This window comes from Urocitellus parryii, chromosome 10 (genome assembly GCF_045843805.1).
Source record: "Urocitellus parryii isolate mUroPar1 chromosome 10, mUroPar1.hap1, whole genome shotgun sequence".
NCBI classification, from domain to species: domain Eukaryota; kingdom Metazoa; phylum Chordata; class Mammalia; order Rodentia; family Sciuridae; genus Urocitellus; species Urocitellus parryii.
This window is the reverse complement of record NC_135540.1, coordinates 134,260,129-134,275,505: the sequence shown is the minus strand read 5'-3', so window position 1 is coordinate 134,275,505 and position 15,377 is coordinate 134,260,129. Positions and strand designations below refer to the sequence as shown.

Here is a 15,377-nt window from a genome sequence, read left to right as displayed (position 1 = left end):
ATGACAGGATGGGTGATGGCACACAGCTGCCTACTCTCAGCACTCAGCTCTGAGACCAGGAGTTATTGAATGTCTATGGCTTGGACAATCATTTCTAAATGGCAAAGGGTCCATGGCAATGTTAGTGTCCTGAGACATTTCTGGGACCTCAAAGTCTGTGTTATCAACTTGTAAAAAAACTCTCTTTCTTTCTTTTTAAATTTTGATTCACTATTCGTTTAAGGCCTTGCTGAGGTGCTGAGACTGGCTGAACTTGTGACCCTCCTGCCTCTGCCTCCCAAAGATGGGAATGACTTCTGTATGGATTAGTAATTTTTAACATGTAAAATATTCATTCCTTCAATGAGTATTTCTTGTACACCCTCTGTGTTCCCGTCCTCTTTTTCAGAACTGTTGGAATCTATTTTTACCTAGATGTATCTATTATTTTTATGTCATTTAAAGATATTATTAATTTAAAGTCCATCGTAGGATAATAAATCTTCTCCCATCCCATGTATGAATATGATTTTTTTAAAAAAAGGCTTACATTTCCATGCATACAGTTTCAACACCATAAAATATAAAAAGTAGAGACAAAATTAGTAATTTTCATGCGACTATTTCAGCTCTACAGCTACACTCTCCACATTTGTACTCCAATATGGATATTAATAGTGCACATTCCAGAGAGACATGTTGAGGAGGTGAGTGACATGAATATGAAACACACGAGATCACCAGACACAGAGCCAAGGACCGATGACAGGATGGAAAGGAAAATAGTAATAAAAGTTATCATAAAGTGAAATGCCAAGTCCCCGACTGAGAGCAACTGCAAAGGAGAAATGAGAAGACTGGTTAATGAAGTTGAGATTGAGAGTGAAAAGGCAGGATTAGCATTAAAACTTAACAAAACCAGGACAGATTTTTTTTTAGAAGAGAGTCAGCTGCAGGCATCCGAGCTCAGATGCAGCAGCTCCTTGAAGCCCTGCCCAGACTTCGACCCCCACCTTCTAGGAAGCTCATGCTTACTCTTCATATACATCCTCTGATTCCATGCGGCGGTAGTGCTTGGCCAGCTTCACGGCGATGATTAGAGCCGGGAGTAAAAGAAAAGTAGCTTTCCCTAAGCCAAACCAAAACAAATTCTGGGGAGAAAAAGAAATCAAAAAGTTAAATTAAAATTTAAGAAAATTAAATACTTGAAGATGGGCAATGGAAAATAACAGGTGCCTATTGGAAAATATGTGTTTTGCCATCTTTTATAAATGAATCTTCATTTTGTTCTTTAAAATTATTTGTGAATGTCACATGAAGCAGCCATTGTCTGAAGGGCCACATGCTACAATCCAGTTTGTTTTTCTGAAAACTTTGAGAAGAGCCTGTATTTGTTATATTATTACATTTATTTTCCAGACGACAAACAGAAACAGCCAGCAGTGAAGCCAGGATTTCACTTAGGACACTCCAGGAAAACTCCCAGTCTCGCCCTCCACGGCTCCCTTGGCTGCCCCAGCTGTCCAGCCTGCAGGATGGCCAGCTGTGCGGTGTGAGTCCACGCCCCTTCTCGGAGCTAGACTCATGAAACTTTCTCGCTTGTTCTGCCTCTGAGCAGTGGAGGCGCAGCAGCCCCACCCCATAACACAAGTGTGTCAACAAGACAGAAGCAAAGCTGGGCACACGCCAGGGTCCCGAGGGAAGTCCTGTGTTTCATGTTAACCACTCTGAAGGTGGGCCACAGGCTGAGTACAACCATGTTTTACTTAAAAAGCAAAATTAAAGTGTCCTTTAAAAAACAGTTGCCAATATTTATAAGTCAGCTCTCACACATAAACCTGAACTTAACGTCTTTTCTTGAAAAATCTGAGATTGCATTTCATACCCTGGACCCTTGTGTGCCCATGAGACAACAGCCAACAGCAGGAGAGTCATGCTTCTCCCTCAAGAGCAGCATTCGCCCTCATTTGGGCACAGACCATGTCATCCTTTGAAGAGTGAAACCCCAAATCCCTTAATGTTACCAAACAAAGCAGTAACAGCTACGCACAGTGTGACCCTGTGGTACACACAGGCTGGTACCACTTCTGATCAGCATCCTTCTCGGTTGGCTGGTAATCCTGCACATTCCAGGCTCCTATGGAAGTTCAAGTCTGAGCCCTGCCTCGGGACAATGCTGCAGGACCACCAGAGCAGCTTCCCCAGCCACCATGAGGCAGAAGGCAGCTGGGACACCAGCCTCCACCTGCCTGTCCCAGCCTGGCCAGGAAGCTTTGTTGTGCTCCTAGATGAGCTGGCTGATGTTTTTTGGCGGCATATCCCTGGCCTCTAATTTCCAGGCTTTCCAATCTTCTGACAGCCACATCCATTCCCTGGAAGCTTCCTAAATCCTTTGAGGAGTGATCAAGATACTAAAGAGACATGGCGGCCAACCTGCATCTATTTTGTTGGTGCAATGGGGTTCCCAGAGCTCTTCCTCGCTGTAAACCACCAGCAGCAAAGATCCAGCCTGTTATCCCCCTGAGCAGCCTCTGGACCTCTCCTTTTTCTGCCCCAATCTTTGCAGAGAGGCATCTAGAAGATGGGTAATTTGCCGGATTGGTGATGGGAGGTGGAGAGTGGACCAGGAAGAGGTCATTTCAGAATAAATGAGGTGAACCCTGGACTGGCCTAATGAGGACTTCCACAGAAGCTGGCAGCAAGGGCCACCAAACACAGGACAGATGGGGCAAGAAGTTGCCACGGGGGGTAAGCCGCCAATAAGCTATGGCCTGGGGTGCCAGAGTGGAAGGATCATTCCTCTCAGGGCCATGCAAGTCAGCCAGCAAATGAACTTGTGAGCAGGGAAGAGGGAGATGGAGAAAGAGAGCGGGATGCACTGAGTTCTCTGATCAGCATGTCTTAGGAATGCTCTGTGCCAGCAGAGGGCACAGCAGCGCCCTCTGTCGTGCAGTTCAGTGTAGTGTGTGTTGCAGAGGCCAGATCGTGGAGATACACACTGGTGCGTAATTCAACAGCAATTATATTTCTCAGGAAAAGCACAGAGTTCTGTGGGAATGTGGAAAAGGGATCCTGTAAGTTTGGAGGATCATAAAATCCTTCCAGAGAAAAGGATACAGTTCAGAAAACTGAACAACAAAGGACTGCTAACAGCTACAGAGGGTGTTCATGTACCAGTAATGGTGTCAAGGGCTTTACATGGAAGGTAGCTGAACCACCAAAACAGCCCCATTCGGGTGATGAAGCTCAGGAAATGTCAATGGTGTTTCAAAGTCAGAGTTCAGAAAGGGTAGAAGTGGCATTTGAGTTCAGAGTCCATGCTCTCAACCACGGCTAACAGATCTGGAGAAGTTAGTCCAATGCATAGGAAGGGTGGGGAGAAGAGAGAAAGAGAGAGGGAGACGGTCTGCAGACCGGAAGTTGGGCATGTGCAAAGGCCTAGAGGTGGGGAGCTTTGAAGAAGTGAAAGGAAATGAGCATGTCTGGAGCCCAGGGAGAAAGGTGGGAAGCAGCACATAATGCGACCTGGGTGGGCAGGACGCCATCATGCTCGGCTGGCGTGTTCTCTGTAGGGTGCTGGCCTTCATCGTGGTAGCAAGGGGAAACCACCACGGCACTCTGAGCAGAAGAAGCAAGAGAATCTGCCCACAGACAGGGTCAGTGCAAGCTGAGGGTGAACAGGGGCGAGCAACAAATCTGATAAACCGAAATCTGCCGTCCCCGGTGTCACATGTTAAAGCACTTTTCAAACAAAAATGAAGTCTGGATTTTAGCACTGGGCCTGTGCAGAAAGTCACATGAAGAATCTCCTGATATTAGCCATCAGCATAGCAAGGAGTCTTCCTTGCCGATTGTTCCCACCAAGAGGAGTCTCCCAACTTCCAAGTGTAATTTTAGTAAGGAACGAGTAGCTGTAAACAGGACTGTGACTGTTTTGGTCTACTGGGTATCATAACACACTGATCTAAATTTTAGGGTTTAGGATTTGGGTTCTAGACCAAAATAAACCCCAACAGAAAACTAATATAAACAAATATTATAGTGTCTATTTCCATCTGGGGGAAAACAATCAAGATGATGGGTTTAACACGTCTGCTTTGGGAAGATGGAGCTCTCACCAGAGGGTCCACAATGAAGCCACACAGAATCACTTTAAAAGCAGAATCCACGGCGGTGGCCACAGGCTTGCAGGGCACCATCTTCTCAGTGACCTATGGAGGCGAGGGACATGGGAAAACTGAGTGAGCAGATCACCAAACCCCACAAGGATTAGACCCTTTTGGCCCGTCTCACATAAGGACCTCCCTTCCTGGGAGATGCGGAGCTGACTGGGGGTTTGTGCGGATGAGTCCCACAGGTGTGAATCCAAGGACTTCAAAGCAAGAACCTTGTTCTCTCTGAGCCTCGGTTTCCGGTTTCCTCCAATGTTATGTGAACTAGAGGACCCACCCTTCAGGGTTGCTGAGAGAACTAAAAGCACACATATCCAGCAGTGGTTCAGACTGAATTTTTAGTCTGATCCCTTTGTTATATGACAAAGGAGGTGAGAAGTAAATGGAGGAACCCATGTCACAATGGTGTGCCAAGGGACAAGAGGGGATTTCGGAGGGGGAAGGGGCTCCCACCTGGTGGGCTGGTCTCAGAGGTCTTGGTCTCCACACTTCAAAGCCCTTCTACCTGGTGTCAGTCCAATTACCAGGAATTCAACCTCACTTCCTCCATATTTTACCCTAGACAATGACTGTCTTAGGACACCCCATTTATGTTCATAGAAGGTCAACTACTTACAGCCAGCTCCACCCACTCTAGGTAGTGTTCAAAATAGCGTAAGATTTTTTTCGCAAATTTCTTCGTTTCCTAGAAAGAAACTGAAGATCAGTGATGCCACTAAAACGATGACAGCATACTCAAACACCACAGAGACTTAATTATGGAAAGCTCACAGGCCCATTTATTGATTGGCTTATTTTAAGAAAGAAAACTCACTTCCACAATAACGGAGGAAATATCGTTTGTTATGAAGACCTGAACAGAATCCAAAGATTGCAGGATCTTGGTCACTTTCTCCTGGAAAACAGAACAGTAATTAGAAGGGGATCAAGGGATAAGAGGAATTAAACAGACAATATGAAAATCAATTTGAGTGCAGCTGTCCCTGGGAACACGGATTTCAAGAGCCCCTGGGATAGCAAGTTTAAAGATCTTCAGGTCCCTGTGTAAAATGACAGGTGACCAACACATCCCACACCCTCCCATATACTTTAAGTCATCTCCAAATTACTTATAATGCCTGACACGATATAAATACTATGCAAATAATTGTCACTGTATTTTTTAGGGGACAACGAGAAGAAAAACAGTCTGTATGCGTTCAGTACAGACTTAGTTATTTCCCCCAAATATTTTCCGTTCTGTGGCTGGCTGGACCTGCAGATACAGACCCCATGGATCCGGACAGTCAGGAGTACTGGTGCCCCAGTCCAATACCACCAAGACCTGGCCCAGTCACCTGAGGGTAGGGGAAGGAGAAGAGCCAAGATCAGGCATTGGGGGGCCAGCACTGGAGTGGAGCCTTTGTAGGACTTCCTTCCAGGAGAACTCACAGCAAAGTGGGCAGAAGGGTGCTGCTGGCCACTGTTCCCGGAGGAGGTGGCTGACGACTTCAAGACCACCAAGCTGAGAACATACTAAGGTGTGGGAATTTGCCTGCACTGTCATTCCAAGATAGCACTGTGGCCAACCTGCTTGAGAGCTTGGTGCAAAATCTGAAGATGGGTTCCTTTGCCCAAAGTGCTGAGCAACACAGCCTGACCAGTGGGTCACGACTGAGTCCTGGCCCTAGTGCTCCCTGGGCTGGGCCCCGTGAATGCAACCCCAAACGGCATGCACTGCTGCTCCAAAGGGAGCAAAAGGCCTGTAGCCAGCAGGGTGTCTCTTGGGGTCCCCTGGCAAGGGATAAAGCATGATGAAATGGCCCCAGGGATTGGAGGTGTAGGGATGGTCCTAGTGCAGAGTAAACCTGAATGTCTTCAGAGAAAGTGAGTCCTGGTATTGGTTCACGGAGAACAGTGAAGGAAGGAACACCGAGATTTTCACTGTGGGGCTCATAGCCAAACCTTTGTGGGCAGCCTACCTACTCAACAAGGAAATATTTTCTTCCTTATTGAGTTGCTTGTTGGCATTTTGTGTACAAGATGAATATAGCACAGCCACAGAGCTGAGTCTCTGTCGTGGGAGTGTTTGTGGCTAGGGTACCCTTGCAGTGGAGCACAGCAACTGTTCCAGATGATTGACACCTTCTCTGGCATGACTTCTCAGGGCTTAGAGCACATAGTTGGCCTTCCAAATTCATAGATTTTGCATTTGGGGATTCAACTAATCTTTTTGGAAAAAAAAGTATATGGAACATATAGATATGATTGTTTTCTTGTTATTATCCCCTAAACATTGCAGTAGAATAACTATTCATATAGCATTTGCATTGCGTTGAGCAGTCTTAGTAATCTAGAGAGAATTTAAAGTATACGAGAAGATGTGCAGAGGTTATATACAAATACTGTGTATGCCATTTTATGCAAGGGACTTCAGCACTCATGGGTTCTGGTGTCCATGGAGGGTTCTGGAACCGACCCCTCCCCCAGTGAGGGACAACTGTACTTCTCTGCTCTGACCATGATGATCATGGGTGTGGCCATGTGACTTGCTTTGGCCAGGGGAACATGAACAAAGCGGAATGTGCTAGTTCTAAGCAGTATCTTAAAACTCAACTGTGGTCCTGTCACCCCAAACTCATGTACCCACTAAGAGCAGGTGAGGTGGCCATGACAGAGGCTGCTCCTTCAGGCTGCCTATCTAAGGGGGGGGGGATAAGTCAAGCAGCCTGGGGGCAGCCCAGCAGTGAGCTGGATGTGGTTAGAGAGCACTGAGCCTTCACACTGGTTTGCTAGGCGTTGATAGCTCTGTGAGACTTCCCCATGTTACCTTCTAAGTTTCTACGCATCAAAATAGATTTCAGTTCTATAGACAACCTGCTAGGAGAGGTCAGCCTTTATGGAAGCAAAAGGAGAAGGGAAATGGTAGGAAAACCCAATTGGGTATTTAGATGGGTACATACCTGAGACTTTCTTTAAAATTTAAAGTACTTGTAAACATCAATGTCTCTGAAATTCTATGCATGGTATTTAATAACAAACCCTGTGACAGAAAAACAAAATGCATCCTTGCCTTTAGTCCCCCACTTGTGCGTTGAAGAATCTTGATATTTTTTTGTACATCGACCTGGTGAAGAAAACAGAAAATATTGTCAAAACTATTAAACAAGGGAGCAAGAACACATGGCATGTGTCTCCCCGCTCCCCATAATAGCCATCAATCTGATCTTACACTGCAAAGGTCTCATTCTAGAAAAACCAACAAGTAACGATGTGTACCTGGTGTAAGAAATCAGGATACTTGTTCAAAAACTTGGAAAGGGTGCAGATCATATGCAAGGTGCCCAAGAAACGCCTTCAAACTGGTTTGATCAAAGTGAAAGGCATTTAAAACACAGCCTGCCCTACAGTGGCACCCCTGAATGATTTTGGTTTGGGGTGGCAAACTTATGAAGGGCTGGAGAGTGAATATTTTGGGCTTTAGGGGCAATGGCCTGTTCCAACGACTCCACTTTACTTCACCCTATAGCCAAGAGGAGCCACAGACAGTTTGGAAATAACTGGGCACCACCATGTTGCAATAACTTTGTTTACAAAAGCTGGCAGGATTTGGCCTTCAGACTGCAGTTGGCTGACCCTCTTGTCTTTCTGTGGACAAGTTGCCCTAACTCTGAAAAGGCCAAGGGGTCCTGTCTGGTTGAAGACAAGCTGCAAAAGCAGCTTCCAATGTTAACAGATTTGTTCTGTTAACAAATCTGATCTGAACAGGGATAGCAGAACAGTGTGATGAGCACGACACACAGGGAAGTGAGCTCCTCCACAGGAGGACACTGCGCATCCTCCATGGAACTAGGAAGTCAGAAGGCAGAAGAGAAAGACGGAGACAGAGAAAAAACTCCATCAGGAAGGTTCAGATGTCAGAGCAGGTAGACCTAACCCCCATCTCCAGACTTGAGCAACTGACCTAGTAACCCAGTTTCCACACAATTCCCCCCTTGACAGCTGCGAGTATGACCCACATGCAAGTCTAGCAACAACTCTTTGATCCCTGAGTCCTCTGAGGTCAGAGGTCTGACATCTCCATGAACCACGGAGTAGCAGGAATCGTTCCCACCCTTGTTATATCTCATTTTTTAATATTCTGTTTTTAGATGCGGAAACTGAGATACTATAGTTTTTGGAGATGCAGAAGCAGACCCTGAAGCCAGATCTTCCTGGCTCCAAAGTCTTTGTTCTCGCTCAGCTACAAGCCTGCCTTGATTGTCTCAAGCAATGAGACAGGTGGGGAGGGATGGGAGAGAGAAGAAGGGCAGCAATGGTCAACGAGACAGTAACAGAGCAGACAGGACGCAGGAAGAAAAGCACTTACCCTCACTTTCACATATTTCTAGGCAGAGTTTGGAGAGAAAGAATTAGAGAATACATGAGAGTAAGTCCAGAGCAAAATGATCAGCACCTGATGTGCTAGACACCTGGCTTTGGAGGGTGTGTTAACAGCAAGGAGTGGGGGCCAGGCACAGACCAAAGCTAACTGCTCACACTCCACTGGGAAAATGAGAGGAAAATAAGACTTAGGGGTGGTGTAATTTAAGTTTTGTGCTCTTCAAAGCCCAGCTCAATTGCTGAGGCTGAGGCCAGTTGGACGAGACCTCCATGAGATGTGCACGTGGCCTCAGGCTAGATCTAAGTCAAGGAGGTGCAATCCATTTTGCTCAGGTCACCGTTATATCATAGGTAGCTGATGTTACCTGGGTCCTCTCCATGGGAAGGACTTGATCCTGGTGAATTTTTCTAAGAGTTTGCGCTTCTGACTTCATGGACTGCTTTAATTGTCCGGGGGGCTACAAAGAGAAAATAAGTCAAGATCCACAGGATCCTTCCAGACTCCGGCAGCTGTAACATAAGCACATGGCTCTCCTTAGGCAATGGCGGCCACGGGTGGGCACAAGGGCTGGCGGAAAGGGGCAGCACAAAATGTTCTGTTTCGGATCAGAACCATGGACAAGGCAGTACCTGCACTCATGAGCCCTCTCTGAGTGCCAGAGACTGGGTTCCCGCACCACTGCCTCAGGAGGTGGAGCCACCATTGGTTTCTCTGTTTTACAGATGAGAAAACCAAAGTTCAACCGAGAGCTTTATATTTAACCCACACTTAACATGGGGTTTGGCATGCCAACTCTAAGAATCCCAAAAGTACGACTGCCCTCATTTGCTAGATGGGGAAACTGAGGCACAGAGGGTTGAAATACCTTGCTCAAGCTTCGACCATTGGAAGGAAACTGAGTCAGGGTTTAAACCTGGGTTTTCCTCCAAAGCCCACGTTCTCATCACCGTGGTCTGATGCTACAAGGGGCCAGTGAAGGCCATGCAGTCACCAACCAGCGGAGGCGATGACGAAGCAGAGTCTGTGGGCCCACTGGGGCCTCTGCCCTCCTCAGCCACTTCTTGCTGATGAGGCAGCAAAGCAACCCATGGGACTTCTCCCAGGTCCTCTCTCTGGTCCCTACGCTGCCAGGAAAGTGACTGTGTGTGTGCTTGCACATACAGAAGCACATGTGCCCACACTTGGGAGTCTGAGGGTGAAGGAGTCGGTGGGGATGGAGGTGGGCCCTGGAAACTTCCAGCGACACCAGGGCCAAACAGCAATGACCACTGAGGGCAACTTTCCACATGCACAGGAGGGGCGGTCAGCAAGGCTGGACTCACTCACAGTGAAAGGGACCTCTGCAGCAGCTTCCCTCTTGGTGGCACTGACATTAGACACCTACCCTGCTACGGCACTGAAGCCAACTATGTGAACTCACCAAACGGTCTGCCTTTGTATCCAGATCATATGAAAATGATACAAGATTCACTTTTCCAGGAGAGGTTTTACTCTACAAAAGAAATAAAAAATGTGTGTTATGGGATTTTTAATCCTTAACAACATCTAATAGGCCACCGATTGAAGAAACTCCTCCATAGGTGACTTTTGCATTTTAATTTATACCCATTATTTTTATTTAACCATAGAGAAGAATAAAATGCCAACACATGCTAAGACGTGGGTGAAAACATGCTATGTGAACCTCAGAATCAAGCTACACACCAAAGGCCACTTCTTGTATGATTCCATTTACATGAAGTATCCAAATAAGTCAATCCATAGCAATGGAGCACACACCGATGGCTGCCAAGTTGAGGGGAACAAAGGAAGACTGTTAACGGGCACAGCTTTTCTTTTGGGGTGATAAAAATGTTTTAGAATCAGGTAGAATAAAAGGGTGTGACAGTGTGAATATACTAAATGTCACTAAGCCGCACAATTTAAAATTGCAATTCATGCTCTGAATCTCTTCTCATTAAAACAAACAAAAAAAAAACGCTAAAAAATGAAGTACACACATTTGGTGCCCCACTTTCTCCCCCAAATCACACAGGCATAAGTGGATGATACCTGAGCCAAGAGGGTGTCATAATCTATATTGTCTATCCCACTATTAGAGAATTCCTTGAGGTTGTTTTTTCCTTCCTCGTTCAGAAGAACAATGCCACCAAGTTTTATATCCAGACGTTCAAGTCGATTGTTTATGTCGTCAGTATGCTGATGAAACAAGATGTGGAAACCGAGCCATTACTCTCCAAGCATGTCAAGTACTTAATGCTTTAAAAGGGCAATAAAACTAGGCAAGAATATACATACATACATATACACACATACGTATGTCTGTGTACACATGCAGAAACGGTATATATTCATACATGGGTGTGTATTTATATCTATATTTGACTGGGATTTCTTCCTCCCCTGCCTCCATGGCTTCTTATATCCTGTGGTCAGCACTTTTCAAGTACAAAGCAAAATAAGATCTCATCTCCCTGTCAAAGACCTCAAAAGGAAGAGGCTGTGTCATCAGAGGGGCACAAGAATTCCATTAGGGCACCAGGGAGAGAGGAGTTCAAGAAAAGAGGCTGGGAGCACAGAGGGTAGAGAGGAGGTGGCTTTGGAGCACCCAGGCTTGCCCAAAAGAGATGTTGAAAGGGACAGGTGGGCAGGCATTCTAGGGAAGGGACCGCCTTGCACTAGAGCTGGGCAAGAGAAAGACATGGGAGACGTCTTCTGGGAAACAGTGTTTAGTTACTTGGGCAAAGGTCATGGGAATGCCGTGGTTGACCTGGGGTTGACTTAGTAGCCCATCAGTAGTTTCAGAAGTCAGGGAGTGCCTCAGTGTCCCAGTGATACTCTCAACTGCTACCCAGCACAGCACAAGGAGAGTGGCCCATGGCATGATGGACAAGGGGGAAGAGGACACCTAATTAGGATTTGGTGACAAAATTACATTTTATTTATGGACAATAAGCAATATTTAGGGAAGCGAATCAAAACAAAATTCATATGCAGGTTTTGAATAAAGCTCTTCACATTTGAAAACTGTCAAGTCATCATGACCCCATGGTCTCTCTACTGGCCTGCCAGAGCTGCAGGACTTGGTGAATGCCTCTTCCTTAAGTTCTGCCTGGAATCTGCTCTCGAGCTGGAAGCCCAAAAGTAAGAGGACGACATTCTTTCCTGCACAACCAAGAAGGCCAGATGAGGCGTGCAGGCACAGTGGAGTGGAAGGGTCTGGGCCAACAGCACTCCAGACTGGGGCAGTGGGACTCTATTCCTCTTTCTTCTGACCAGCATGCTCTGGAATGGCATTTTCTTTGAGTCTTAAGAGTCAAGACTGGGGCGTGGGCTGAAGCAAAATGGGAGGGAAAGTCATTCTATCTGGCTTGCTTCCATCCTTCCTTCTTGCCATGGTTCAGCAGAGACTACCCTGCAGTCCTGAGGCCACAGTGTGATCATAAGGAATAAGGATGGTGTGGACTGTTCTTCCCAATCCTAGGACCTGTCAGACCAGGGGTGATGGTCGTGGAGAACCAGCCTCCCTGGGAAGCAAGTGGGGGTTGCTTTCATAGGAATATCTACGTTGAGTGAAGTGGAATCTCTCCCTGGGGCATGTCCTAAGTGAGGCCCCTTGGGAAGCTCTTGCATAAAAAATCAAAGACCTCACACTGCAAGAAAGACAACTGGTTGGGGGTGAGAAAATGTTTTGAACTGGATAAAGGTGAAGATTGCCTAACACTGAACATATTAAATGTCCCTTTAAAGTGGCTTGTTTTATCTTTTGCAGATTTCACAGCAATTTTAACAAAAAGAAGGAAAAACAACTGGATTTAGTAAAACAATGTGTCAGGTCCAGAGCTGGCTTCTAAGGACTCACCTTGTGAATGTCGAGACTCTCGCTGATATTGAAGAGGTTCTCGAGTTGAAGTGTGGAATAAATTCCTCTGTTGTTTTTGCAATCGCTGTGGGAGCAAACATAGAAATCATGACCCAGAAAAGCAGCATGGTGACCTCGGTCCATATCTGAGAGTGAGGAGGGAGGTTAACTGTTTCTTGCTGTGCAATCTGTGACTAAGTGGGTTCAGGTTATCACTCACAACCACGTGAATGGCTGGCACCTGGCACTCCTGACTTATTTTCCTCTTTTGTTAACAGTCCAAATTTTGGAACAGATACAATAACACTGATGAATGTGTCCTTGCACCTGTCTCCTTTACACTGTTGTCTGTACTGCTGTGGACAAATTTACAAACTGGGAAGAAATAAATTCTCATAAAAAATACAAAAATAGCACTCACTAGAAAGAGGTGCATTGCATAGTGCATCATAGGCTTTATTAAAAGATTCTATCAAGCCCCTATCAAGAATATTTCCCCTTCCCATTTCCAGGGCTGGGCTATATTGACTAAACATATGCTTTGACATCTATTCTCATGGTGAGGACCCACAGACATCCAGACTTTTGGTGCAGTTTGCCCATAAAACTAATCTGGTCACCTGGGTGAAATGTCCTCAGCTCTCCATGACTCAATCCCATCTCTAAAATGGGGAAGTGCTTATCTAACTGAGCTAAGAAGGATAGGGCTGGTAGGATTCATATTCCTGCCACACAGAGAGTCACATAATAGGGGAGTGTCTTCCTTGCCACAAGAGCCAGTGCCCTCTGCCCCTGCAGGATGCCATGAGCAGTAATTTGCCCACATTCCTAGGAGGTGTGATACCTGCTCCAACAACCAGGTGGTGCTGTTGGAACCCAGAGCTCCATGCACCAACAAAGGTAATATTGCAGAGTTCTGCAAGAGCTGGTCACAAATTGCTGCATGCCAGCTAAGATGCTAGGCCTTGCCTCCCAGCCTGGGGATGGTGAGCAGGCTCAATTGTGCCCAGAGGCTCCAATGGGTTGATAAGGTCTGCTTAGAGTTTTCTATTGAGAAAGACCCTGAGACTCCCTAGGTTAAGCTGAAGAGTATACAACTGATTAACAGAGTACAGGTTGAGAGGGGTGGATGCATGCACCACTTGTTTGTGACCTCAGCTGGTGGCACTGTGGAGCTGCTGACATTAAGGCGGGAAGTGATCTGTTTGGTGGGGTCACTTCACATTCCCAGACACTTGCAGGATGAAATGGGAAGCCGCAAGCAAGGAGAGGAGACGGATTTAAGGAAGATTTAGAAGGTCAATTCAACTCACTCGGCTATGATCTCACTGCCAAGGAGAGGGTGTCCCCCTCTTTGGAGGTGCAAAGAGGCAAATGACAAAAAGGTTGAAAAAAAAAAAAAAGGGCTGGGCTCAGTGGCACCTGACTGTCTTCTCAGCAGCTCAGGAGGCTGAGTCAGGAGGATTACAAGTTCAAAGCCAGCCTCAGGACTGGGGTTGTGGCTCAGAGGCAGAGCGCCTGTCTAGCACACATGAGGCACTGGGTTAGATCCCTGGCACCACGTAAAAAAATAAAGGTATTGTGTCCATTCACAACTAAATAATAATAATAATAATAATAATAATAATAATAATAATAAAACAGCCAGCCTCAGCAACTTGTTGAGACCCAAAGCAACTTAGTGAGACCTTGTCTCAAAATTACTAAATAAATAAAAAGGGCTAGGGATGTGGCTCAGTGGTTAAGCACCCCTGGGTTGAGTCTCTGGTACCCCTCCCCCCCAAAAAAAGTTTTCCATTATGCAGGAGAACAATTTGTGGCACATCACCACAGCAGCAAGTAAAACCTTAAAGATTCCAGAAGGTTTTAAAGGTTTAGAGAAATCTGTATATCAGACAGGAGCTTAAATGTGCTGATGAACAATCGTAAGTAAGAACAGGTATTTTGCCATGATTTGTTCTGCTTATGTGGTGCTGGGGATTAAACCCAAGGTCTCCCATGCTGGATAAGGGCTCTCCCGCTGAGCCACACCCACGCCTGTTGTCATGTCAGGTACTGTTCTAATTTCATGTATTTCACTGGACCCCAAAAGACCCAAGGTGAGATTTCTGTTGTCATGATCCCTATTGAATGGAGAGGAAGTAGAATTGCTCAAGGTCACAGGGCCCCCAGCTGCAGAGAAAGAATGGGAGCCTAGGTGGCCTCACTGCAGGACCAGCCCTGTACCTGCATTGTTGTTGTTGTTGTTATTATTATTATTATTATTTTGGTACCAGGGATTGAACTCAGGGGCCCTTGACCACTGAGCCACACCCCCAGCCATTTTTTCTATTTTTTTTTTTTTTTAGAGACAGAGTAGTCTCACTGAGTTGCTTAGTGCCTTGCTTTTTGCTGAGGCTGGCTTTGAACTCATGATCCTCCTGCCTTAGCCTCTCAACCGCACCCAGTCTTGCATTGTTATTATCACAGCTGTGATTTGGACACATTCACTGATTCTCACAGGTTCCTGTTAATGCAACATAGGGTCACCTTATCCAGGGAACCCCAAAGATACCTGGAGATAAGGGCCTTAGGCATCATCATCTCCAGGTTTCAAAGGCTTTCAGGGGCCTCATTTCTACAATCTCTTTGCTAAGTCTAGAGGACAGCTTAGCTCTGAAACTGAAAAGCCTTATGAGTAAGGTAAAAAGAAACAGATTGAAAGCAAAATTCTTACCTGAAAAAAAAAATTTAAATAGCAAAACATACAATGCAATTATTGGTACCTGTAAATTTGTTCAAAAGTGAGCTCAATATCTGGTTTTTTAAGAACCATGCCAGAGATGTAGTATTTCCATTCCTTGTTTAGTAAGTAGGGGGTGTCCAAAATCTAGAAAAAGTGTTAAATTTTTTTATATTAACATGCATACAAATATCAAAATGAATATTCTCTAAATTATTTTAAAGATTTTTTTTATATCACAATATTTCTCTTTAATCTCCAGCCTGAAACTAGAAAATA

At 45.7% G+C, this 15,377-nt stretch overlaps 1 protein-coding gene across 12 annotated transcripts in view; it reads right to left on the bottom strand.

Annotated features, from left to right (window-relative positions):
• The window catches only part of Prom1 (prominin 1), a 129,664-nt gene that overhangs the window by 32,152 nt on the left and 82,135 nt on the right, over nt 1-15,377 (bottom strand). For 11 of the 12 annotated variants that reach the window (XM_077803087.1, XM_077803078.1, XM_077803081.1 and 8 more), the window contains 10 exons: nt 15,142-15,245; nt 12,377-12,461; nt 10,567-10,713; nt 9,935-10,006; nt 8,879-8,971; nt 7,204-7,257; nt 4,966-5,046; nt 4,768-4,836; nt 4,098-4,190; nt 1,015-1,130 (listed from right to left, as the gene is read on the bottom strand). In XM_077803087.1, the coding sequence (XP_077659213.1) occupies nt 1,015-1,130; nt 4,098-4,190; nt 4,768-4,836; nt 4,966-5,046; nt 7,204-7,257; nt 8,879-8,971; nt 9,935-10,006; nt 10,567-10,713; nt 12,377-12,461; nt 15,142-15,245 (914 nt within the window). Of the gene's footprint in view, nt 1-992; nt 1,131-4,097; nt 4,191-4,767; nt 4,837-4,965; nt 5,047-7,203; nt 7,258-8,878; nt 8,972-9,934; nt 10,007-10,566; nt 10,714-12,376; nt 12,462-15,141; nt 15,246-15,377 lie in introns of all 12 variants that reach the window. The other variant, XM_077803086.1, reaches the window with a different exon arrangement.